We start from the raw sequence: 27450 nt of genomic DNA, 5'->3' as shown, positions 1-27450 counted from the left end.
TGTGGCTGTAAACATGCTAGCAGGTAAGTGCAAGAGATGACTTTCCTACCGCTGGATGTGGACCACCATGATCCAGAACTTCTATCAAGCTGATGTTTCATGAAAAATGAAAGAGAAGAAAGGAAACTGAACTAGCAAAATTTGACTGAAAAACTAGGTATGCTTTCCGAAAATGTGACTAATGTAGGAAACAAGACTGCTGAATAAGTAATATTACTTGGCACTTAGATAGCACTTCACATCTTCAAAGCACATACTGACACTAGCAGAATAAATCTTACAATCACCCTGTGAAATATGAGACAAAGATACCAACAGACAAGTCAAACTGCAATCAGTTGTGAGTTCCTGGCTTTAAATCCTATGCTCAAACCAAAAGTTGAGGGTCCCCTCAATAACATGTGAGTTGTATTGTGTATTGATTTAATTATGTGTCTACAACTTCAGCTGTAATTTGATGCTAAGTCAGTCAGTTGTTAGAGCCCATTTTGTAATTTGATGCTAAGTCAGTCAGTTGTTAGAGCCCATTTCTATATCAATCATATTATCAAATATATATAAAATCATATAATCAAAATAGAGCATTTCTAGATGAAAGGCAAACTAAGGGAGGAGGCTTGGTAACACACATAAAACAAAATTTCAATTTGTGTCTCATTTTACACATCTGAAATACAATCATCTGTATTGAGTGTACAGTGTATCTGTAAAGGGTGCACTTTACCCTGTAAAAGATCCGTCAGAAATCAGGGGCAATGCATGGCTGTCATCTTCTGAAAGCAGACCAGGTCAAAATTGTCAGCTCATTTTTACAGATGTGAACTGTCTCAGGGTGACAGATGATGTTAAGCTCTGGTCTGGAGGTCCAGAGTATAGGGCTGGGGACAAGCTATTAAGTCCTTACTCTTCTGAATGTGTGGGAGGAGGATTTACCACCCGAGTGGTGACTAAGGCTTTCTCGGTCACAGTCAGGTAGCTGTTTCCTCGCTCCCTCCAACCAAGCAGGAGTCAGAGTGAGTCCAAGGTGTGATGGGGATTGCTTGCTGTTCTGGCTTGGCCAAGCTGCGCTCACTGGCTGGGGAAGGTGGATGTTGAAATGCAACTTATTCTTGCATCTGTCTGTCTTCAGACAACAAAGCACAGTGCAGAGAGAGTTCTCCCACCTGTGCTGTAAGTCAGTAAATAATTCCATTTTTCTTTGGCTGAAATCTTCTGGCAGTACAGATTAGATAGGCATGAGCACATTTCTGAATTTCTGTTAGTTTACCAAGACTGCATAAAATGATGTTTGTCAGCTGACTTCTCTCTGCATGCATGCAGACAATACCTCATTTGTCCAAAGGTCTGCCCGTTCCTTCAGAATTTTTAGATAAATTTGAACTTGCAGAGTTTGTACTACTTCAGCACTTTGCATCATGCAGATGCAGCGTTGTATGTTGTTTTAGGAACATAGCCTTGGTTACTGTCTTGAATATGTAGAAGTGATTGCAGTTGGCTGTTGTAAGACAGTCATTAACGCTATAGAATTATATTAGTAGTTGATAACTTCCCTGTCTGCTGCAGCAGATGTCCTGCATTCTGCATAGTCTGTGGTTCTTCTGCATGTTTAGAGCTCTGGTTAACATCACTGAAAGTTTAGTGCAAGGAACAAGCACAAGATGTGCTGTGGAAAACCAAGACACAGAGCAGGTAAAAGTGACACAATCTGTCTCAAAATTTTGAATGATATTATTGACTAAAACAGTTTTTGAGTTAGGAGTTAGATCAAAAGATGGATGGTCTTTAAATATAATCAGTCTGAAAGAGGTTTTTACGGGAACAAGTGACTTCATTTATTCTGAAACAGGGTGGGGGGAAATAAAATCCAGTAGTATAAAAATGCAGATAGCTGCACGTTCGGTAAGGCAGTACAAGGTTTCTCCCTTAAATAATGTAATTGCCTACAAGTTTAACAGTGATGCTGCAGCTAATCACTAGAAATAATGTAGGCGTGATAGATAAGCTTGGAGTTGAAAAGTTCTAACAATGCAAACATAATATCCTTGGGTTTGGATGACTGATGAGAGTCCATACAAAGAGTAGTAGTACAAAAAAAAAAAATTGGGCTTGAGTAAAGCAGACCTTGAAGGAATGCAAAATGAGACTCAAAATATCTGTCTGAAACTCAATAATGTGTATATAGGGAATCAGAAGTGAAGGAACAGAAAGTGGTTGAAAAACACTCAGGGTTTGGGCAGGGTCTAATGAAAAGTCTTTTCAGTAGAGTCAGAAGAGCAACAGGACCCTGTATGGGTAAGTAAAGGACAGAAGTAATATGTAAGGGAAAGAGAGATGTTGGGGGGGCGGGGGGTGGGGGAGGAGATAGTCGATAGTCTGTAAGGGGAGAACAGAGTTATAGTGTGTACAGTAAAAACTCATTTGTTTGCAGTTTGTTAAGCTAGAAACCCAGACGTGCATGCGATGCCACATTTTCTTATGCATTTATTTATGTGGTTACTGAACTGTACGCTAGCCTATACAGCCATATCTGAGGGGAGATAGTTATCTGGGGCCGTTCATATTTGCCATACCAGGATGCCTGGCAACTCAGTTTGCTAATTTTGTGAAAAGTCTGTTCCATTAATGGTATTCCACTGTAATCAGAAAATAGCAATATACACCCTCTGCTGAAGTCAGGAAAGAAATACCAGTGTAAGAAAGATAACATGTGTCAGGTCTGTACCTGTATGTTTGATTTTGTGTTATCCACAACACCACCGGACTTTCTCCCTCTGCCAGCCTGGTTTATGAACAGAAACAGTGCTATTTCAAGTACTTCTCACCAGAAGAATACCAAGTCAGGAAGCCAGTAGATGGGTAGGATTGTTTGAGGTAGCTGAATGACTCCTAACTTATCATCACCTTTGACAACTCTGTTAGCTTCTCTGTTTTTCCATGTGTAAAATTAACATTGCACTTTTGATAGGACTTCTGTGAGGTCTAGTAAATTAGGGTATAAGCAGAAATATATTCCTCTCATTTTAAGGCAGAAATTTTCCATGCCAATGCATGAAGATGGAATACCTTGGTCATGACTGAAATTGGGAAACAGAGCAAGAGGAAGTCTGGAAATTTTCTGGTAGAAGCTGCTGACTCTGGTTTCCCAGTACAACTGACCCTAGGGGCAGCAGTGGAGGTGGGATCTGGCACTGCTTGCAGTGGTACTTTAGGGTAGCGGTATGGCGCACTGCATGATTGACCATCACTGCCAGTCAGCAGTGCATCTGCTTTCATAGCACTCTGCTCAAAATGTTCTTTTAAATGTAAGAGTTCTACTGTGCCTCCTGTGCGCCTGTTTTGCTGTGCTCTGGTGTTTGCTCCCTGCACTGCGCCAAATGGAATGAGCAGTATGGCCCTACATGAAATCACAGAGGAGCAGGAGTGTGGTAACTCCCTAGAAATCCTAGGACTTGTCACTGGATCTCAGAGAAGGGTTTGAACCCTGATCTGCAGGTTTCTGCTTCTTGAGCTGTAAGAAAGTGGCCATTTGTGCTTCAACCTTGAAAACTGGTTGTGAAATAGTAGGTTACGGTGAGTAGGCATGTACTGACAGCATAACATACTGTTGAGAGGGGTCAACCTTCTATTAGCAAGCTATCCTAAATGCCTGAATAGCATTTTTCTTTTGCTGATATTCAAGATCTTTGCAAAGCATGTTAATTAAGGAATATCTAAATGGTATACTTTCAATTTATAACAACTGATGCAGAGAGGTGAGAAAGCACTCCTGTTGCGTTAATTTTCCCCATGAATGAAACCTTGTTTCTATGTTAAATAATTTGTTAGAATTTGAGTTAAAACTTCTGAAGTTTCATATCGCCTCAGACTCAGAAATCGTTGCACAGTGAATAGTTGTAGTTAAACATGCCATCAAAATAACACGGCTTCCTAGCAAAAAACTTTGCATCTGTGAAGCTCTGGTATTGAAGGTAATGGTTTGAGAGAATGCAATTTTAAAACATGGAAATATTATGTAAAATCAATAGATGTACAGGGTACTATTTATTTCTCTGATATATCAGGTTGTTTTTTTATTCTATCAGCAGCAGGTGTTAAATTCTACTAAACCAGTGAAAAATAGAAATAAATATTTAATTTACTGTATCTATCAATTATACAAAATTGGCTCATGAAATATTAAAGTATCTTTTAAGAGATTGCAAGTAGGAACACTAGTTAGAAAATCAAATTCCTTAACAGAAACTTAATAAAGATGTGGGAATAAACTAAGCATGAATTTAGGGTTGTAGGTCCTGGAATTTTTTTTGTTGCTTTTAAAGGTGGCAAGGCCTACTGATCATGCCTATCTAATTTGAAGGTGTATGCTCGTGACAGCAGGAATGTGAAATTAGACTTCTAAAGAGGAAGATGTTGAGTAGAAAAATACACTAGGACTATGTAATCTTGAACATCAATAAGTTATCTCAAAACACTATGGACACTTATTTGAATGAACCTATTTACTCATAAGGAACAGGAATACAGTGGAAAACAAAGAAGCTTAACAAAAGATGGCCACAAACATAAGTGAAATACCTACTGAGGTATTAAAGTGGGACAAAAATTAGTCATGTTTGCCATAAGGACGTTATGGATAATTTCCTTACTGATAAACTGGGTGTTAAGACACACTGAGGTTAATACAAAAACATGCACTAACTTTTAACAGATCATGTACTAATAGTGCTGATGCTGTATTTCAAAGTGTTACGTCATTAAGTGCAGATAAACAGGCTGAAACCCAAGCTGGCTGCCAGATTGCATGGTGCTGCATACACATTCCACACTGAGCTAAACAAAACTGCTTATTCAAATGTGAACATTTATGCTTGTGTTTAACATTTTCCCTTCCGTATGAGTTTAAGTGCTTAACTGCAATTTAAAAGGTCTTCTTAATAAACTTTGTCAGTCTTTTCTCAAAGGAAAATATTTCTGTTACAATATGACCATAGGATATGGTCCTATTTACTGTCCCTGGTTCTGGGCTGCCCAGTTCAAGAGAGACAAGGAATTGGAGGGGTGTCCATTGGAGGGCTACCAAGATGGTGAGGGGACTGGAGCATCTCCCTTATGAGGAACAGCTGAGAGAGCTGGGCCTGTGTAGCCAGGAGAAGACTGAGAGGGGATCTTACCAGTGCATACAAATATCTTAAGGGCGGATGTCAAGAGGATGGGGGCAGGCTCTTTTCAGTGGTGCCCAGCGGCAGGACAAGGGGCAACAGGCACAAATTGCAGCAGAGGAAGGTCCATCTGAATATGAGGAAAAACATATTTTCTTTGAGGGTGACAGAGCACTGAAACAGGCTGCCCAGAGAGGTGGTGGAGTCTCCTTCTCTGGAGACACTCAAAAGCTGACTGAACACAATTCTGTGCAGCCTGCTTTAGGAGAACCTGCTTTAGCAGGAGGTTGGGCTACATGATCTCCAGAGGTCCCTTCCAACCCTGACCATTCTGTGTTTCTGTGATACATCAATATTCTTCAGGCATGTGCTCATTTCCGTGGTGTTCAGAAAGAGAGCTCCATGGCTTTTTCCAACTTGCCTCTGTGGTTGCCTGCAGAATTTTTGGTGAATTGCACAAGTAATTTGAACTTCCTTGGTAGGTACCTGGATTACTTGAAGCCTGTCTCCCAGGCTTTCTGTGCTCCTTTGATTTGTGTTGCCAGAGTGCAAACCGTGGTGGGAAGATGTTGAAAAGAACAGAAGATATTCCCTTCTTTGGAACTATACTTTAGAATTTCATTCTCTGAGAAGTGTTCCTGATTTATGTTTTTTTTAAAATTCCCTTTCTGAAATGGTAGGTTTTAATTTCAGCGTCTCTCAGATAAACATAGTCAGACACAAGAAATTGTCTTACTTTATAGTTACCAGAGACAATAGCTTTCCCAGAGCTGTCTGTAATAGTCCTGCTTTTAAGAGAGCTTTTTCAAAGGCACAGATGACAGCAAAGTCCGTAGTCTTCATGGCAAGTCAACAGGGATCTGACATCTGATTGTCATTTGCACCTTTGATGTTTCTTCCCCTTTAGCATTTGCGCTATAAAGTGATTTCCCTGCAGTGTACAACTGCAGCTGATTTCTCAAATTGAGTTCTCCCTAAATCTAAGATGTAGAAAAAATTTTGTCAAGCAAAAAGTCTTCTGTCCATCACTTTGCAGTTACACTGCCAATCCAATGTCCAATTTACCAGCCTATCCCAAACATTGCAGAGGTGAAGTCTTGTAGCTTATCAAGAAGATTTGTTAATTCATCCCTAGCCGACCAAAGAAGAAAGAGATTATGATGTTCCATATTCTGTGCAGCACATTAAACTTAAATTATGCAATACAAAATTATGAATCATGTATCTTCAAAAGCCTTCTTCCCACTGGTTCTGGATAATGGACATGTAGAGAGCTCAAAGGAAACACAGAGCCTTCCGCATAAATGGAGCTGTGAAATGAACCCAAGCCCCAGAATGAGAAAGCAGCTTGGTGGGGTGTGGTGGAGGGGATGCCATGTTTCTCATGACTTCTGGTCCCCAATAAGAGGAGGGGTAGCATTTTCAGGTCGTGCCCTGATAACAAGATACCATATACATGCCGTTGATAGCTAGCTGGTTACATTTATATTGTAATCAGGTACTGTATGTTCAGCTACTCTGGATATAAGCAAATGTAGCTTCACAGCAGTTTGCTTGGTTGCCCGTTGCAGCACGGTTGCAGCTTCGAGGCAGGCTCCTCTGGGAACTTCAGCTGGATGGACCCTGTGCAATTGTAATGATGCCATTTCCAGCATTTTCTGGTGCCTGGGTTAGAATTACAGCTCACTTAGCTTTAAACTAGCTGTCTCCAGAGTGTACTGCAGAAATGCTGGTTTGTTGCTTAGAAGGAAACCAAAAAAAATCCTAGTAAAATAAAGAGCTACTCCATGCTTTTGAACAACTTCTTGGCGAGTTCATTTGCAGGGACTTGCTTATGTTGGGAGGTAAGAACTGAAGGTAGGAGAGAAACCTAGGAAGAAAGTAATATTTTTTTCTTTTGAAATGTTAAAGAGATTAACTAAAAAAGAGTGTTAGTGAGGGGTAAAGAGAAGCCTTTATGTTTGAAGGGTTCCTGTGCCTTTTTTACTCCCTAAGAATACAGTTTTGGAGTGAAACACAGGAACATACAGAGCTCTTTGCAATCTGTGTATGAAAATGCTGCAGATGACAAAAAATAATTATTAATTAGGAATATTGCTGCATTTTGTTACTTAGGAGAAGGGTTCTGCCAGTTGAGGTTATTGTCTGATGTCTGGTTTGTGAAAGACAGAAGCAGGATAGGATCTGAGACTGAGTGGAATTTTTAAATGGTGGAAGGCAAAAGGAAGAAGAGAATCTGTTCCAGGTTGGAAGGAGGCAACTAATATGGCATTTGAGGTATCAGTGATATGTTTTCTGTTATTCCTGGCTGTGACTCTGGTGTGGCTTGTAGGTTTTCTACATTTTAATTTGCTAGATTAGGTGGGACATCACATAAAGAGTAAAGTAGTCAGTGAAATGTAGAAAGATTTAGATCATCATGATAATACAAAGCTTGCAGATGCCTTTCCACAAAATGTGAGTTGCTACAGCACTGATTTTTATGTTAATTTACTAGTGAATAATTTAAAAAGACCTGTTTATTTTTTAATAGAAAAGAAAGATATAAATTGGCTGAGTGTTCCTAATGTTACTTACAGCTGCCATTGAGCAGATGTTATGGATTCTTAGTGGTATGCTAGACCAAAATAAGTTTTATGAATAAACAAACAATTTCTTTTTACTACCAACTCTTTCAGGCTGATTCTCTCCCAAATTGACAATAAATGGCTTTTTAAAGTCTCCTCATAAATAATTACCTTTCTTGTGCCACTTTTTTCTAGGCACTTGGATTTTAATTACAATGATGAACTGTTTTAATAAGTTGTTAAATAATTTTATCTTTTTAGGGCTGAATCCATTTTCCATTTCTCTGACTTCATTGGTTCCTGGGATTTTAATTCTTTTAATTCTTGCTAGTTCAATTGATGTTGCACTTTCACTCCCCTTTGTAAATTCACATTGGAGAAGCGAATAGCAAACAGCATACAGCAGCATCTTTTTATTCTTAGCTCTATGCACACACCCCCATCTTAGTTTGCTGGTTAACAATGGTCTCCTGTTACTAGTAACCGTTCTGTTTAACTCAGTCATGTTGATCACAGAAAGTTCAAAAAGATAGGTAATTAAATGAAGACAATGTGGTTTTGCTTCGGGCTAATATCTGAGGGCCTCAAAGCACTGTACAGATTTCTAGCAAAGTGAATACTGTGCTTAGTTGATAGATCAGGGATATGCAACACTGCTATACTTCAGGCCAGTGTTTTCCAATGTAAATACTTATTAGATACCTTTGTATGTGATTTGATGTAGAGAAATGCTGAACACATCATTCCTTATAAGTTCAGCTATGATTCAGTATCTGTAAAAAAAAGCTGCATTATTGCAATGTGCACGTCGTTATTGGAACGTGGGAGAAAAGAACCAAGTGGCAAGTTTTTAAGCTTCCTCATTTTTAGTCTCCTGGCATTATCAAGATTTACTTAATTAAAAGTGTCTGCTATTAAAAACAAAAGCCCCACAGATCATGTTAAAACTTTCATAATCTTCTTTCAGATTATGTATGAAACATGGAACATGGTGGTATGTCTCATGATCCCACTCCTGACACTGAATAACTGCAGCCACTACAGAAATATTAATATCAATTTAGATATTGTAAGAAGTCATAGTTAAAATGGTGGATCTTGCAAAGCTTTACTTTTATCAAGTTAGGGTCTGTCTGTTCACATTAAATATCTGTTTCTTTGGGGTGCAGCATTGGGTGGCTTTGCTTACCGTTATGCTCCGTATGACCTGAACAGAGCATGCTTAGGACCAAGCTCGAATGGAGAGAGTACTGCAAGTTTTTGCTATTTATGTCAGAAGCTTAGGATTACAGAAGGGAAGGTACAGATCAGGTGGTCATGCTTCCTGATGTGATGGTGACCCCATCACTACCACGGCAGGTTGGCAAGTGACAACTCGGTAAAACACAGGTAGTGTTTTGCTTGACCACTTCTATTTCTGAACGTGTAAGTGTGGATGAAGAAGCCATTGATACCAAAGTGAAGCTCTGAAATATTGCCATGCAAAGCTACAAACTTTAGATAGATTTTTTTTTTTTCTGTAAGAAAGACATAAAATGTACTGTCTCAATGAATAGTGACATTTAATAACTTGCCACTAAATACCTATGAGGATATATATACATCTAACACAAAGACAGTTTGATCCTCAATTTCTTTCATTCACAGTATTTCAGTAAAAAGATTGGAATGCCAAAGTACAAAATTATAACATATATTTAGTGTAGGTTTTTTAAAATGTAAGCTTATATATAAAATGTAGATTTGAAGATTGAAATACCGTCTTAATCTCACCAGTGAACTAATGAAATGTGCATTTCTATATCAGTTTCAATTATTTTTAACCAAAACCCAGGCAGTTGTTTAATCAGATTGTTGGTACTTTTGGCTTGAGATCTCACCATGACTGCGGTCCATGACCAGCTCAGCACAGAAGCTGTTGACAAATGGTGGTGGAGAAACAATGCCCCAGCACGTTAAATACCTTATTATGAGTTGCTGTCTATTTCTGACTATGCTTAAGGGTCTTTTTGATTTCCTTCTTTTTTTTTAAAGTACTGCTCAGTAGATTGTTATGCCAGAAAAGTCTGACTGAATTTATCAGCAACATGCCTTCATAAAGCATCCCTTTGAAATAAAATTATTAGTTTTGCCATGTAAGCATCGTTAATAATACAGTGGGGGGAAAAAAGGATTTCTTAAAAGACCAGAAGAGTCTTTCCCTGTCCCCAGCAGAGAGTTGCCTCCTGCTTGGAGTGTGGCTGCACAGTTAGGGGGTTTGGTTGTGTTTTTCTTGAAGGGGACTGGTAGGCTTTTTGGTATTCATGCTACCTGAAGAGCTAGAAACCTTGTAAAACAACCCTACTGACAGTGGTGAAAACATCTGTCAGTCCTGGATCTTCTCACCCACATTGCAGCATACACATGTGGGCTTTTGCTGTTTTGCCAGATGTCAAATTATCAAGTTGGAGAAAGAAGAAGGAAACACTCTGAGGGGCAAAAACTTCTGGGAAACAGGAGCCGTGAGTAAGATTGGTACCTTTCAAAACCAAGCATAGCTCGTCGTTTTACTGTGCTACCTTATATGTAGGTAAGGCCTTCCAGGGTGTTACCCTTTGGGTATTCGTTGCATCAAGAGAATGCCCAACACATGCACCCAGGGATCCATGACAGAATCTACATATTTGTAAATTGATTGTACTGAAGGCTTTCGAGTATCATAAAAATTAAACTAAAAGTGCCTAACATTTTCCTAGTGATTGCATGGGAGTGGATTATTCAGCCCTCTATGCAAGCTCCTAAGTAACCTATTTTACCTGATCAGTAAAAGCCAGGAGGAAACAAGGACATCCATCACAGATGAATCCAGTGAGATCTGGCATCTTATATGTTTTTTTCAGGCAAAGCCAAAAGCTTGACATTGGCCATGAAATGCTCTTGAGAAATGCCTTTGGTACTGGAAATCCACCCAGTGCTGAAGCTTCCAGCTGTGCCAGCTGCCCTTTTATGTGTAGGGAACAGTGTGGAACAGGGGCTGATGCTGGCTGTTTGTCCTCTGCATGACAAAGAGGCTAGATGCTGGACAGATTCTGACGGTGGCATTAAGACATGACTTTTAAATCTCAAAAATCAATCCTGCCTTTCTCTGGGTTAGGGTTGGAACAGACTCTTAAACTGCTTTTAGCATGAGGTGTTGAAAAACACTCAAAATGACATTGAAGTTTCATGATTTTGGCTGTATAATGTATAGTTTTTTTAAAAAATCTTTAAAATTCATAGCACCTTCTTGATAAAGTAGACTGATTTTCTACTTGCTCTGTTCAGTGTGGAGTATTTCCAAATGGGTTTTAAACAGCTATTTCTTCAATTTGAGTAATTTTGTTACAAGCTAATAAAGAATATGTAAGCATACCTGAGTTTTAATGTTAACATATTTGTTTCAAAGTTGGTATCAACATTAAAAAGCACAAAGCTAATGTGATTGCTAAAATGTGGTATGCAATATGCCACGTAGTGCTGTGATTCTAAGCAGCCATGCATATTTATTATTTTCTTCCAAATTGCAGTGCTATTACTGGTAGATATATCAGGGTTTTAGCCTCAGTCTGTAATAACGTCATGTACTGGACAACATTTTGTGAGACTGAGATGTATTGATCCAAACCCATGAATGCCAAGAGGGAAAAAGCCTGACCTAGATCAGTGCTGTTTTAATTATATCACAGTTTAGGATAGTTTATCATTGTTCAGATTAGTTTAAGTGTGAACAAGTAAATGATGCAATACAATTCAGTGTTTGTAACAGAAGCTTAATGAGTTAGATTTTCAAATCAAATCTAGTTTCTCCCACAGCATTTTGCTTTTTCACCCAGCCTAGCAGGAGCATGTGGCTCAGTACTGAGAACCTGAGTGCCTGCATCTAACCTGAAACAAGAGACTCAACTTTTTTTTAGCAGCAACCTGTGTGTTACTGGCAAAGGAATGAGAATAAATGTTATGGTTCCTTCTCAAACACACAGCATGCCTTTAGCTGCTGTATGTGGGACACTAACACTGCCAAAGCAGGGAAAGTCACCATTCCTTTCTTAGCCCCTGACCATGGCCATATACTTGTGTTTTATAACCTTTAGCTTTTTTTAACCAAATGGTGACTTTTGGATACTAGGGCAATCTGCAAAACTCAGCCATCACTATTATTGCAGCAAGGAGTCGGAATGAGGTATTGAAAGATACGACTGCCTCTTTTGTAGGTAACTGCTGTGTAATTGTGGGGACGGTGGCAGTGATGGCAGAGAGGGAGCAGGTCTGCTGCTTTGTGCCTCCATGCGTGCTGCAGAGCACTTCCACTAGATTTTATGCAGGTACTGCAGCTACTTTCACCACTAGCACACTATCTATGCTTTTTTCGATTGTTTGTGGTTCTTCTACTCCCTTCCCCTTATCCTTCAGGTATTTTGGTAGCTCATGGAACAGCCACATCTTAAAGCCAATGGTAACCAATACTCTTTTATCTTCTTGTACCACTACTGCTACTCCTTTGACCCTGTTCACTCCTCTCTCCACTGGATAACATGCGCCACAGCTACCTGCTTCTGTTTGGTCATGTGTATTGTGCTGGAGGAGGCCACAGATTAGGGCATTTGGGGCCGGCAGCCACCAGCACTGCCTCCTCCCGTGGGTGCACACTGCGGTGTGCTCTTGGGCTGAGCTTGTGCTAGAGCAGAGAGGAGATTTGCACGGTCTCTTGTATTTTGTGCCTTACTCAAAATCCGAAGAGTTGTGGCAAAAAATAGCCTGCAGAGTAGTCTGTAAAGGAAGACAGGATTGCAAGTGGCTAAGTTGAGAAGAAAGGTGTATTTTTTCCTCAGTGATTTAATAGTAATTTTAGGATTAGGTGTTGGAATGTATTGATTTATTTCTTCTTTCTACCTTTGGCTTGTCATGTGTCATTAGGCAAACTGTATAACCAGTTCCAGTAATGCCATCTGCAAAATTAAGTAAGGTTAATATAGGTCATACACTGTAAAGCCCTTGAGTGTAATACATGGTACACAGTTTTAAAGAAGAAAAATGAGATCTCGGTAAAGAAACACGATATTTAACAAGCAGATAACAATCCAGGAATTCCTTAAGCTTCCCTGTGGTCCTACTAGTCACTCTTGGAAAGATATCCTGCTGCAGCTTCTTCGGAGAGGAAGAGAAATGGCTGTTCCAGCAGCACGTAATTGCCTGTGCTGCTCCTGCACCCTGGCATCTCCCAACACTGCTTCTGCCTGCTGCAACACGGGAGGGGACTGGAGCATGTTTCCTCCTGTGCTTTAGTGTGGTTTGAAGCCTAAAGCCAAGAACCACCATTCACCGGGATTCCAGCTGTGGCCTTTGAGCCTGGAGCACGTGTCAATTATTTATCTTCTCTTTCACCATACCAAATAGGGATTGGATTGGAAGGAATGCTCTAAAAATAGCAAAAGCCCATGCTATATAGCCAAGCAACAGAAGGTGGTATGGATCTTTCTGTTGAATCTTCTAAAGAAACACATTTTAAATGAATACACAAGAAACTAATACTAATTAAGTAACAGTATTCTGTGGAGACCTGTGGTAGGCACTATAATAGTGCATTAGCAAGCTATGCATAATTCAGCAATGCTGAATTCTTTCAGGTATCATCTACAGGGGATTTTGCATAAGTATGGTCTTAATAATTTGTCCCTTCGTGTGCATGTGTAAGTGTTCCTAAAGGCATCATTTGGCCTGCATAACACCTATTACTGGAAGTGGTATGCAAGAGAGGAAGCATCCATTGAGTGTTGAAAACCAAGCTGAGATGATAGGATGGGTCATTAGAAAGGTTATCTTACTTGTAAACAGACATTAAACATGTAGCCCTATGATGTGATTTTTTAAATATTCTTTCCCCCTCCATGCAGGCACTTTTCCAAAAGGTATTGCAAAAAATAGCAGTTCACAAAAGACCAAGTTATAAGCTAGCATTTTAAAAAATGGTCAAATGGACAGGCATGTGAAAACATGCATAGGCATCTAACCAAGTGGTCTGGCAGTGGAGTTAAAGCTACATGGTGAGCTACTGCTAAAGTGAGTTGTCACAGTTTTGTATTCTCTTCTCAGTGGCAAAGTTAAGCTAGCAGGGAAAGTATTTTATCTTGCTGCTGGAGTAGGATAAGGACATGTAAGTGGACAATTACTGACAAGAATTGGCTACTACATTAGCCTTTTATATCTTGCCCTGCCTCATTTTCAGAGGGTAGATAACTTGGTTGCCCCTAGTCAGGCTAATTGTGTGTAAATCCTAAGACCCTTATTTCAGGTACTCATAAAATAGAAAGATGATTTGCTAATGGGACATCATGCACATTTGATAATGTACTATCCTGTCATTGCTTACCTTGTCAGCACAAGCACCAGGGCTTTTTCAGGTCCCCTCAGCAGCATGCTCTTTTTGCCACCAGTCCTAGAAGCCCTGGAAGGGTACGTGTTCACCCTACGTCACCACATATTGCTATATCTGAGTTGCAGCAACCAAGATAGTATTTGTGCTCATTGCAAGTACTTACAAAGTAGTGTGGCATAATTGTCCCTCTGCAAGCGTGTCACTCTAAACTATTGTTTAAAACTGCCAGACGCATCTTTGTTCTTTATTAAGAGTAAGGCAACAACACAGTCTGTAGTTACCAGGAGATAATCATTCCCCAAGGGCATTTGAAGCACTTCACAACCAAAAGGTTGTGATTACTCCACGATTGCTATACTGCTTATTATTCCTTATTGCTTAATTATGGAACCAGAGTGTGCTTCCTGGGTACTGTCATCTAAATAAGATTCTCCAGTTCTCGTGCTCTGCTTCAATGTTACGTGGACTGGGAAGCTTTGTAGCATTTTGAGATGATAGAGGGGATAGCAGAGCGGCAGGCCAGGCTCTTCTGGCCTTCAGGAACCAGGACGTTCAATCCCTGCCCTGCCAAATGCTTGCTGAGAGGCCTCGGGCAAGTCACTCATCTTCTGTATACTTCAAGCTTTACACCTGTGCTCAGGTGCTACCACAAGTAAGGCTGTGTGAGTATCTAAAACAGAAATGATGTAATGGACTTCATCTTGACCTTTAGGTATACGCGCTGTGAAGGCACTGATTTTCTTTTTAGCATGCGCACCTTCACCTGGGTTATTCTGAGTGGTCCTTGGTGGATTGCAGTGGCTGAGGGTCGTTTGTGTGTAGGGGGTGAGAGTGCAAGGGAAGAGGGCATTTAATATCTTAAAATACTCTACCTGATTTCACAAGATGTGTGACTGCAGCCCAGGTGGTCTGGCTGCTGATGACACTGAGAGCTCGGTTGCTCTCAGCCAGAGAGAGCCTCTCAAAACAGAGACTGTGGCACTGTTCACGTTTCTTGAGGTTTATTCAGATTTCCATCTCTGGTTAAAGCAAGCTGATGGGGTTTGTGCGTGTCAGGCTGTGATGCTGTAGTGTATCACACACAGGTGGGTTACTAGGTTGGCAGCCAGCCCACCTGAAGTGGGCGCGTGATGCTGCTGTGTTTCAAAAAGGCTTTGATGTCGCCACTCTGGACTGATTCAATGAGTCTTACATGAGTTGCTGCCTTTCAAGGCAGCGCACTGTTGTGGTTACACATTGGAAGAGAGTAGCGAGCAGCACATTTTCCAGGCTCACTGAGCCTACAAATCTACCCTGAAGAACTATTTTTTTGAAGTCTTTGTTTTAATGTTTCATTGAATCATGTAACCTACTCTATGGAAAAGGAAAGCCATCCAGCATGTATTTTAACCTTACAACTTGATTTTTTGGGTGTATACATTTGTAGGAAGATGATAAGATGGGTGATAAAACTCGGTTTGTAAATCATCACCTGTTTCCAGATGAAACTCCTGCTGAAGTTCATTCCTTAGTCTTGTTTTTGAAAATCTGAATAAGAAATAAACTTGGTGAAACTCCCTTACACGGTTGGCGTAAATTCAACTTAATGAGGTGCTTTTTATGGTAGTGGTCAGTTTTTAAATCCCTCTTTTCATTCCTGAAATCTAAACATTAATAGCACCTTCCATTGTGGTGCTCCCTGCTAACATGCGTCTTCTGTCTTCTGCGAGAGGCTGCATGCAGTCCCGCTGGCAGGCTCTTGTGTCATAAATAGAATTTGTTCAGGAAATAAAAATTTATTGTTTTCATTGTTAGAGGATGCTACTAAATTGGCTGTATGTTTGTCTAATAATCACATCTAAAGCTGATTATTCTGGTAATAGCCTTAAGATATTATATAAAAATAAATATATAAATGCACTACTTTTGTACTAATACTAGTTTTTAATCTCTTCTTGTTTCTATGAAGTCTGAATGAGATTTTCAAAATTGAATAATAATTTGATCCGTTAATCTTTTGAAGCTAGTAATTTTATTTTCCCCTCTTTGCAGTCTCTGAGGCTCGCAAATGAATAGAGCTTCATTACTGGAGTCTGCATTTAATAACCATTATCCATTATCTTGTAATTAAGACTCCCTGTAACGAATCATGAGGACAATGCAAAAATACATAGTACATTTCTTTAATGAACTGGAAAATGTTCATCTTGTTCTATTTAGTAATGAGTTGCTGAATAGTCGTTAAATCCACTGGAGAATAGAGCTAGATGGATTTTGAAGACTATCTTGAGTTTGTGGTTAATCTATTAGAATTAAAATTTCATCTTCTATTTTTATCAACAGCTGATTAGAAGTCATTCTGTTTGACCAAATTGATTAGAAGACCATATACAAGGGCAGCTGTTGTTTAATGAAAGTTTTTAATGAAACTGTACCATAGAGACTTGTAATTATAAGACTTATAAAAGCTTTGACTTACCTTATACTAGAAAAAATGAAAAGTATCGCACTGAAGGACTTTAAGTGCTACATTTTGAAAGGGAAATTAAAAATACAATTTGGTGATGTTGAAGTTTCACTTCCACTGTTACTTGTTTTAATATGACTATCAGATGTCCATAGTGTCTCTCTGGAAGGGAGTAGCTGAAATATGTAACTCAATTGTCTCTCCTATGTGCTCCATTCTTTGCAAAGCTCAATCAACTATTAATTGCCTCTCTTGCACGTTGCACTTTCTCTGGAGTTAGAACTTTTTTCACAAATAACTGTTTCTTTTTAGAATGGGAATTGTTGCGGGAGGGTGCAATTTAATTACCAGTGGGTGCCTAGTCAGTGCCTAGGAGAAAACCGTGGTCTTACAAGACGTGATGCTAGCGATACCATTCGGTTATGTTTAAACCACAAGGCACAGAAACATGCCTGGCTTTGTCTTAACTTTCCACCAGGCTGAGACCTCGCTGTATGCCAATCGACTGTGTCATCAGGAAGATGGGTCTCTGGAGTGTGCCACAGCACACTGTCAAAATGTAATCTAGGCAACTCTTTAGTTTGAGCCAGTAGTGAAACTTTCCTTGCTTACTCTAGGGGATGTTGTAGAGGCATCATCATTCAAATAAGAGAGAAAACGGACCCTAAGCCAAATTTGAAGTGGAAGCAGATGCAGTTCCAATTGACTTAAGTGGATGATGCACTACTACACGATGTTTGAATTATTCCTCTTCTTCTCCCGATTACTTTTGATAATTAATGATCCCACAGTACACCTTTTCTAAGTGGGTTCCCTGGGATGAAGTGCGCCCTAATGCAATTAAAGAAGTTTTGTCATTGTATTGTGTCAGTGCAGGATCATACACTGCAAAGCAAATTTTTTGGTTAGTTTCTTAGCTTTTTTGTTACATTGTTCTACAGGATTCATTTTAAGCTAACCTGGAACAGCAAGAATGCACAAGAGCACGACACAGGTATTCAGAACAGGCAGCGGATATTATCATTCACAAGTGAGAAACCAGGAAAAAAAAAATAAGCCAAGGCTAACTCTCCTTCCTTAAATAATACGGATGTTTTGACCTTGTTACTGCATTATATTGGACCATGGCTTTTAAGTAGAGTAATTTGCAATGTTACAACAGCAAAATGCATGAGAAGGGGGATTTACCTTAGTTTATGGTATGCCACAGCTGGTTTTGTAAGTACACGTGGGATTTCTTTCACTTCAAACAGCTGTGGGAGATACAATAGTAGGCTGTCAAATATGAGACTAAATAGAGTAAAATTCAATTAAAAAAAAAAGAAAATTGTTTCTGTTTAGAAAGATCCATGTGGAAATAATAAAATTTTGATTTATGTGCAAAATTTGCTTGGAGGAAATAATCCCCGTTGTTGTGGTTAATCAGACACATTCCTATTCATGTATATATACATACTTATTGAGTGTCCATACAGGAACATATATTATGTTGGACTGACCTGAAGACATTGTTGGTCTAATAGCTAAAGCAAAGAACTAAGAGTTGGGATGTTCCTTTAGCTGCTGGGATGTCTGACTTTCTCTGAAACCAGATGGGTATCATCCTGCTCTAGCCTCAACCAGAGCAAGGTTAGCACCGACACCACAGGGACGTACGTGTAAAGGAATGCTTCCTAATTGTTGTGAAGAATAAGAACATCTTTGGAGGGAGTGAACTATGTATATGCAGAGTGCTTCTTGTTCTAAAACTACAATAAAGCTTTTTACTTCCTTACAGGTTCTGATTTTATAAAGACATCTACAGGAAAGGAGGTGGAAAATGCAACCTTTCCAGTCGGAGTAGTTATGATGAGAGCCATTAGAGAATTCTACTGGCAAACTGGCAACAAGGTAATTCTCACTATCTTATAAAAATTAACCAAACACGCTCACTCAGAAAGAAATGAAAGTGTAATCGCTTCAAAATGCAGTACATATAAATCCACATAGATTAGCTTCCATGGCTATATGAGCAATAGGTAATGGGACTTCTCTCTTGTATGCCTCATTGGATTTGCTAATATTTGTATACTTAAAAAACCCCCAAAAGCCAACAAAACACTTTTGGCTTTCCTTCCTTGAATAAGTGTCACTTCATTCCTTAAAAGTTCATGAAATTTGATGCATCCCTTGCTGCATTTGGATTTGTTTTGTTTCACCATTTAAGGTATTTAAATGTTCATCTCCATTAATAACAGGGCAAATCTTGAGCTGACCGTGACTAGTGTACTCCCACAAACCTCTGCGGAGCTATATAAATTTATAGCCATCAAGAGTCTGTCCAGTGTACACAACTGTTTTTTTTAAATTTTTTTCTGGCAACCCAAGGGATAAATTCTGCCCTTTCCTCCCTCGCCAGAGGGGCTTTCCAAGGGGACAAGAAGGCATATCCAGTTGGATCCTGTTGTTTGGGAGGGAGGGAGGGAGGAAGGGACAGGGCCTGGAAGAACATTATGTTCTGTTACAGAACATTTTTGTGTCAAACCACTGTCAAGTGAGGTCAGTGAAAGCAAAGAGCAGCAGGAACCATAGGGCAGAGCCAGTGATGAACTCTCTGTGCATCCATCCTTGCACTGAAGCAATGAGACAGGAGGAGGTTATACAGGAACGCTTAAGTCACCTCTCGCCTCCTTTATCCACAGGCAAGTGGGGGCTGCCAGTTAGATCTGGTGCTGGTGTTCAGCAGAGGGCTTTGTCCTCGCCTGCAGCCTCAGGGAAGGAAACTGTATCCCTAGCTGAGACCCTCTCCCCATTTCTGGGTCACCCTTCTGTCCTCTCCACCTCACCTTTCTGTCCCTTCTGCAGGTGGCCTTTCAAGGTATGATGTTAGGACATGGGATGAGAAGTGGGATATGGGCTCAGGTGGCTTCAGGGGCTGTTGGAGTTTGAGGAGCACACGACAACAGGGTAGACGTGTCCATCTGCTCTCTGTAGTCATCTAGATGAGGCCAGTGTGGATCCCTGGGCTGTCCTCACTCCTCCGTTCCCCAGCCTGCATCTCTCTCTGCCACTCAACTCAAGCAGCTCCCATCGTCTTGCTTCTGAGGGAGCATCCTCACTCCTGCCAGCCTGAGCCATATCCCTGGGACCACGCGACTCACCTCAGTGCCTGTGCTGCTCACAGCAGCTGTGTGCCAGAGCTTGGGCTCTGCTGCATTAACACAGCTTTGTACCTATAATTGGATATAAATGTTGAATTCACCTTTTTCTTTAAAAGGATGCATTCATGGTATAAAATGTGTTATTAAGAATGAGTGGTTATGTCTGTGTGCATGTGTGTGTCAGTGAATTAGATGTAAACTGACTTTATGTGATTTTATTAACTGAAGACAATATTATCAGTGACAAGAGATTTCTAAATGGTTTCTTTAACAAACTAATTTTGCTGCTGTAGGGATGCTTTCTGGCAAGGCGTTGGCTGGGAAAAACAGGTTAATACAGAAATTAAACTTCTTCGAGGAAAGGAACAAGTTGCAGAGTAACATTTATTGAATGATAAGCTGTGGTGGTGATATGAAAAGTGTGCAATATAATGGGAAATAATCTTTTCCTGTCATTATTGAAAGACATACATAAATTGGTTTTTCTGTTGGGAAAACCCCCAATCCAGAAAAACTTATTACTTTTAATAATATAAGGTGAAGAGAAAATTCTTGAGGAGATGAACTTATTAAGCAAAATAATGAAATGCTGTGAAACAGCAGGAAAGTGGTAGCTGGACTTTGTACAGCTCTTGAATTAAATTCCAACCCCCCTTCCTTTTTGCGTTTTTATGGCAGTCAGATGTGCCATTTGGAAAGCGGGTAAATGGAGGAGAGGACAGGCTTGTCTTTGTCAGCTTTTTTGCAAAGAAAAGAGCTTTCCGAATTTGCTAAAAGGAGAAGGAATTCTGCATGATGTTTTTAATTCTCTTATTAACTCTATTTTACTTGTTTTTGCCACAGATTATCTCAAAAGAGCTGTAATATTTCTAGGAAGAAATCTAAATTTGAATTTCATTAGAATTTCTCTTCCTGAGGGAAAACACATTCCCACTATTTTAATTTATTGTCTAGAAGATGCTTTTCCAGTTGCTGTGTATTAAATTCCTTTTGAAAATCTAGTGTTAACAGATGTATGCATACACTCGTGCACCCATCCATCCACAAAAAACAGTGTTCATGTTTTGGATTTATCAAGCTTTTCCTGTTATTGTTCTTTATAATCTTATTGGAAACATGCTGTTATCACAATGCTTCATTATGAGAGAAGGATTTATTCTGTGTTCGTTTGTCCTGAGATCACTATAAAAAAAAAATGACCAAACGATTTAAAAACAGATGCTTTTGGTTCTACTGTTATATCCATAAGGCACAAAGAAATCCTCAATACAGTGAGGTTTCAGGAACATATACACGGAAATCAGAACGATAATTCTTGCAGAAGGAGGCTGATGGGAAGGAGTACCCAAGCTAAAGGTTTGTGGCAGAGGGAAATGTAGAAGGAATCACTGTGCGCTACAGTACAGATCATTCAGATTTTTATTTTTTTTTTAGTGCAGAAAAGTATTCCTAATTCTTGTTTTTGAAGAGTTCAGTAATCTGCTGCAGGCCAACATTTCGGCTAATGCAGGTGACAAATTGTTTTGTACGGGGTTTGATAGCTGCATGTCACAAGCTCTGCGTCAGAATGAGATGTGTTTAAATGGCACGTAACCAAAAGACTGGCATGAGGCATACATGCCAAGTCACCTCCGTGCTGGCTCTGCACTGCAGGTTGATCATGGCATTCAAGGCATGCTTCACCTCAAAGATAGGTTCTTCTTGGCATGTATGCCTCTGCATATGTGGCATTTCACCTGACCGTGTATGAGACATATGTCACGTCAAGTGTCTGAAAGCATATCCAGAATGTATTGGGAGACAAGTTTTGCAGTTCCTGTGAAACACAAAACTTTCAATTTATGGTAAAGACAGACCTAATTTAAGTCTCATTTAGAAAATTTTAGTAAAAATTAAACCACTGATAGGTTTGAATATGCAGCCCAGTCATGTATAACTGTAGTGCACAGGGGTTTTATAATGTACAACCATCTCTCACTGCTCTCCACATGAGTTGGCTGGCTCATGTGCTTTATTTCAGCACGTTTAGTGTTATGTTATTGCACGTATATTTGTTGTTATATATTTGGAATTAGTTTGTGACGTGGGCAGTAGGTGATACACAGGCATCCCAGGTTCTGCCTGAATCCCTCAGCACTACAGGCAAAGTACTCCCATTAGACCTCAAGCCCAGCTCCTGAGAAAGTGCACTGGGGTCAAAGAAAGCATTACTCCCTCAGTTGCTGTCCCTCGTGATGAAAATGTTATCTTTCGCAGTGATGGCTGTGGCTTGATAGCTCTCAGCGCTAGTCCAGAGTTTATACTGTTTGCAGTCAGATACATACCGAGCAGAGTTGTTACGTACACCACAGGCACTTAGAGACTGCAGGTGTACAAATGCTGATTGCTCTTCTAGGGTTACTGATGAATGAAAATGTGTGTTGCACTTCTTTTTTCCTATATAAAGGTTGGATTTAAACCTGCTGGGGGCATTCGGACAGCAAAAGAAGCTATTACTTGGCTTATGCTGGTGAAGGAGGAACTGGGAGTGGAATGGCTAACACCAGAGCTCTTTCGCCTGGGTGCCAGTAGTTTGCTGGAAGACATTGAGAGACAGGTTAGTTGTTTAACAGTTTCCAGCTTGGTGGAGAGAAAAAGTAGTCTTTCTAAATGTGCTGGCCTACTGTTTTTGCAGAATATTCTTTTTGGTGCTGTTTAAAAGATAATAGAACATACATATAACTAATTATTAATGATAGGTTCACTTCCAGCCCAGTGTTTCTTTAAATTTGGCCTGTCATTTACAGACATTTGGGACTGTCATATTCCACCAGCTGGCAAGTGCCTGGGCCAGCTTTGCAATGCAGTGAGCAAAGAGGCTCAGTTTGCATATATATGGAGTCTTTTGCAAATACATGGCAGTGCACTCCCCTGCACTCCTGGCTGCTGCCAGTTCAGCTGACCCTCAAAATATCTCACAGACCCTTTGTACCACTGTGCCCCAACTGTTCGCAATACATTTCCATGCTTTGGAGAAAGTCACATCTCATGCTACATATGGTACTGCTTGATATAGAGTAGGTTTTACATATTGATTATTTCCTGGGGAAGAAAAGCAATTGCATTCTACAAAGCCTCATTTTTCTAATTGATTTTATTATTGTGCAGGCTGGTCACTGTGTTCGCTGGCAGACAAATTAGTGTATGAGGTGCAGTGGCTATGTGTAGTTCCTGGTGGGAAGAAGGGTTCTGACCTCACTACCCATGACCTGCCTCACTGGCACAGAGTATCAGCCCTGAAGGGTACAGCATAGCTGAGAACAGTGCAGTGTCATAGGAAGTACTAAACCATTAGGGCTGCTGGACTTCACTCCTGTGTTCATTAAACCCAGGAGATGAGGTGATGCTAGCTTTAACCAAGAAAATGGTCTGAGAGTCCTTGTGCTGTTGCTGCTGGTGGGAGAACATGAGATGTAGTGGATTTGGGGGAGAAAAAAAAAGTGTCAGTCTGTTCCCTCTTCCCACCTTCCCTAGCAACTGAAAAAAGGACATGTCTGAAGAAATACAGAACAGCTGAGAGATGTCAGGTGAATATTCATGACTGTTGAAAACCCCTGGCTCACTCCTGCAATGAGAATGATATTGGCTTTCTTCACTGCCAGACTACCTCTGCCTCACTCTTGACCTAAAATCATGTCTCTGGTTATGACAAAGCAGCATGAACTTTCTTGTTTCCACTGCTGTCACTGCTGTGTCTTACAACACAGCCAGTGATTGTGTCACACAGTTTTTTCCGATTTCCTAAGGGTAGCATCATTTTATCTGACAGGGATCGCACAAAAGCCCCAGTCATGACCAAAGCTCTGCTATACTGTGCCATCTAAAAGCACGTAAAATAAAATGTCCCAATCATTATAATCAATAAAACAGATAGGTATTAAAAAAAACCAAACAAACACAGAAAATGGAGAGAACACTCCCTCACCTCCAAGACAATACAGTTAAAAGATTAGTTTGAAATGAGCCATATAAAAGCATAAGCAATTTTGGATACTTTGAATATCACAAAATAATACTGAAAGCATCAAAATGAGATTACAATAAGAGTAAAGCATTGTCTTCTACCTGGCTCTTTTTGAAAGCTTAGTTAAAAGCAGCAAGAATCTTTGCTTTTTTCTTTTTTTTCACAAGCAGAGCAGCAAGAGCCCTTAGTTCAGATCCTATAAACAAGTATGTAAAGGTATATTACATCATATTTTATGCACACACACACAAACAGATATCCATCATCTTCATCTGGCATCACTTTAATTTGTTACTTTCTTGACACTTTCAGATTTATAGTCATATATAATTCCATCATAAATTTTCTTTTTTCTTGCAGATTTTCTATCATGTGACTGGCTCTTATGCACTTCAGCATGACCTGGCAATGGCTTAGACACAAAATCAACTCAAGATTACTTTTACAAAAGAGGTCTTTAAGCATACAGCATTCACAAGTCTTCTGACAAGCAAGTGCATAGGATAGAATTAAAGGCCTAATTCTCCCTTCTTCATATTTTATAGTATTTAAAAATATGCTCAAGTCTGCTGGTTGTACTTGATCCAAAAGCAGAAAAAATGGTAATTCTAAAATAGTTAAATAGTTAATACTTACAGATTTGCAAAGTTAATCTTGCAAAGTCTTCCTCAGACCAGCCTGAAAAGCTTATTAATGGCAACACTGAAATACTATGAAAAAGATTTAGGTGGCCTGGTAACACTTTGCAGTCGCAGAGTATGAAATATCTATGGAATGTTTCAGATTGCTAATTAAGAGCTATAGATCTTGGAATAGCTTTCCATTCACCTTAGACAAAATCTACTATAGATGTGTTGCACTGTTAATTGTTATGTTGATTCGGTTTCAGGCATTGTAATCTGAGAAAATGAAAATTGACTATTACTTTCTTTTATAAAATGTCTCTGTAGCAAAAAAAACCCCGCCTTTTTTTTTGTGTGTCTTTTTTTCCCCCAAACTTGGGCACAGACATCCATATTTAGACCCTTGAATAAAGGTGGCTTGATTTCTAGAACAGCTGAGTATCCACAGTTGCTCCTGAAGTTAATGGGAGCTCTGGGTGATCAGAACAACTGAAAATCAAGCAGCCTCTACATAGGTGCCTAACTATGCATTCAGGGACCTATTTTTAGGCATTTCACTCTTAAAATTTTAGTCTAACTTGCTTAGAAGCTCCCATTCCTGTCTCCTGTCATTTTAAAACACATTCATGCAAATCTTTCCATTTTAATGTAGGGGGGTTTGACTGTCAGTTTGCAGGTGTCACTGTTATGCTGGTTGAACTTCAACTTTGCCATTCTGAAAGCAATTCTTTGATTTAAAAGGTGATTTGAATTGTGTCCTATACAGGGGGTACAGCTTTAATGTAAAAAGTACTTTTCTCAGAGCACATTAAGAACAATACCGAAATCATAATCACCTTTTGAATATCAGACCAGAGCTAGTAGATTCATTACTTCAGAACTGCATTCTGCTCACTAACCAGAGTTGTACTAAAAACTTAATTATCTTATCATCTTGACTAGTCTCACTGACTTAAGTAGGTCTCATCGGGGAAGTAAGAGGAGGATTTTGCTGTAAATCAAGCCACAAGTTAAATTCATTACAGAGAGATCTGTGCTTCATAAAGATAATAACTCAGTTATTTATCTGGTTATACCACCTGAATCACTAGTGCTCGACAGAACACCTTGGACAGATAGGAAAGTTGAACAGGAGAAAAAAAATATCAGAGAAAAAACATATACAGAAATCAAAATCTTATATGCAGTGCTCAGAACTAAAAATAGGCCTTAATTTCCCAGGAAGTAGTTAATCCAAGGCTCAGCCTTTTTCTGGCTTAGGTCTCACCACAGAAAATGAAGCTGAGCTGTGGCTGTATTATCCACACATCTGTTTTCCTGGAAAGTGGCCTTTTTTGCCATGGGTACTCCTTTTGATTTCACTGCCAGTTTCTTGAAGGAAGAATCCATTGGCTCTTTGCATATTTAGAGGAAAATTCTGCTGCTGAGCTTTCAGAAATACAGAGCCTGTTGTGTGCAGTCAGCTCCTACCAGGTGCTTGCCAGGGTGACCCTCTGCCATGCCCTCCCAGCAGCCATGCACTGGGTTTTGCTGCTCTTCAGCTATAGCCGTAAAAATGTTGGAGTGCATTTCAATACGTTCACAACAGAAATATTTACTTCACTTGCAAAGTACACTTTGTGGTTGGTTGTCTTTTGGACCTTTAAGGCGAAGCTAGAAGCTATTTTTGGGAGATGCTTTCATTTCTAGGTGAAGGACCCTGTGTAGTTCCTTAAAATCAATGAAGGTCCAACTTTGCCACCTAACTATTTAATGTGAGGGCCTCTGAGAACAGCCTCACTGTTTCCATGGGAGCTGCATGTCGATTAATTAACTTGCCAGGAGGAATTGTTTATATTTTTGTCAATGGCTCCCTTCATGTTGATGTGCACGTGGCCTGCTGCTGGTTACTTTGCTTCAGACGGAACAGGCTCCATTTGCAGAGGGAGAGGTTCCTTTTCCTGGAAAGCCATGTGGATGGAGGATTTTATGGGAACTACAAGGCGGTGCTGCTTCCCTTTCCCAGAAACATTGCGAACACACCGATGTGAAATACTGTGCAACTCCAAGCCAACCAGTGTTTTAGGAGAAGCTGGACTGGAAAGTAATTTAAATATTTTTTCCATTGAAACCTTTAATTTGGGGGGTGGGGTGGGGAGTGTGTGTGTGTGTAAGAAAAAATGTAAAGGTAACAATCTGTAAACACATCCAAATAAAGATGATGCTGGTTTTGGGGTGGGGTTTTTTCAAGGAATAAGCAGAAGGCTCAGTGTTAGAGTGACTGGTTATCTTTAACTTCTCTTTCACTCAAGTGCGCTGTATTCATATTGTCTGTGGTTGTGGACCCCCAACGTGACCCAGAGCCTTGTCTCTCCCCTCCGCCCCCCCCAGAAGCTGCTGGTACCAGCCAGGTATTGGTCTGTTGACAGTCCTAGGCAATGCAAGGGGATGAACCTGGGCTAGGGGTCCCATCAGGAGCAGCAGGGACTGGGCTGGAGACATGTGACAAGGCATGTCCAAGGGGCCCATCCAGGAGATAGCTACCGACAGTGCAGGTCTGAGGTCCATCCCAGAGGTGGAGGCACAGCTGGAGACCATCACTTCTGCAGCATAGCTCAGGGAGCCGCTGAGGGCTGTGGGCTGAGCTGAAGTGGGGCTCCTGCACCCCTGCCATGGGTGGGGGGAGGCTGAGCAGGGCCAGAGCAGTTGCTGGTCTTATTCCAGTACCGAGCCAGTTGAGAGCGAAGAATGTGAGGTAGAGGGACTAACATGCATTTTAAGCTTAGGTGGGAGGCTGGTGTGACAGGACCTACACCCCCACCCACAGGGAACTGGAAGTGCCTGCAGTGTGGTCTCCTAGGCTTGCTGCCCTTCCCCTTGACCAGCACTTCCACTGTCTTCTATCTTTCCTGTCGCTGATGGCTGTTTGCTGCTATTTAGTTCTGTGGTGATGGGGCGGTTGTGATTTTTCGAGGTTGCTGCAGCTGGTTGTCAGTCCTGCAGACAACTCATGAAAGGCGATGGGGACCTGAACCCAGTCGGGAACCAGGGCGGGGGCAGCGCTCCATCACTGCATAGACTTTGGGAAAAGTTCAGATTTTGTGTTGTGCTTCAGGCCATTAGAAAAGGAACAGGCAATTAT

At 40.3% G+C, this 27450-nt stretch overlaps 1 protein-coding gene across 3 annotated transcripts in view; it reads left to right on the top strand.

The window, feature by feature from the left end:
• Nucleotides 1–26538, top strand: part of DERA (deoxyribose-phosphate aldolase) — a 57341-nt gene extending 30803 nt beyond the window's left edge. For all 3 annotated transcript variants that reach the window (XM_055712520.1, XM_027807664.2, XM_027807663.2), the window contains exons 7-9: nt 18341–18453; nt 22150–22299; nt 24067–26538. In XM_055712520.1, coding sequence (XP_055568495.1) covers nt 18341–18453; nt 22150–22299; nt 24067–24123 — 320 coding nt within the window. In that variant the 3' untranslated portion in view covers nt 24124–26538. The remainder of the gene's footprint in view (nt 1–18340; nt 18454–22149; nt 22300–24066) is intronic.
• The last annotated feature ends 912 nt before the right edge of the window (nt 26539–27450 follow it).

Source organism: Falco cherrug, chromosome 5, assembly GCF_023634085.1.
Source record: "Falco cherrug isolate bFalChe1 chromosome 5, bFalChe1.pri, whole genome shotgun sequence".
Taxonomy (NCBI): Eukaryota; Metazoa; Chordata; class Aves; order Falconiformes; family Falconidae; genus Falco; species Falco cherrug.
The sequence above is the reverse complement of the archived record's forward strand: the minus strand, read 5'-3'. Positions and strand labels throughout refer to the sequence as shown.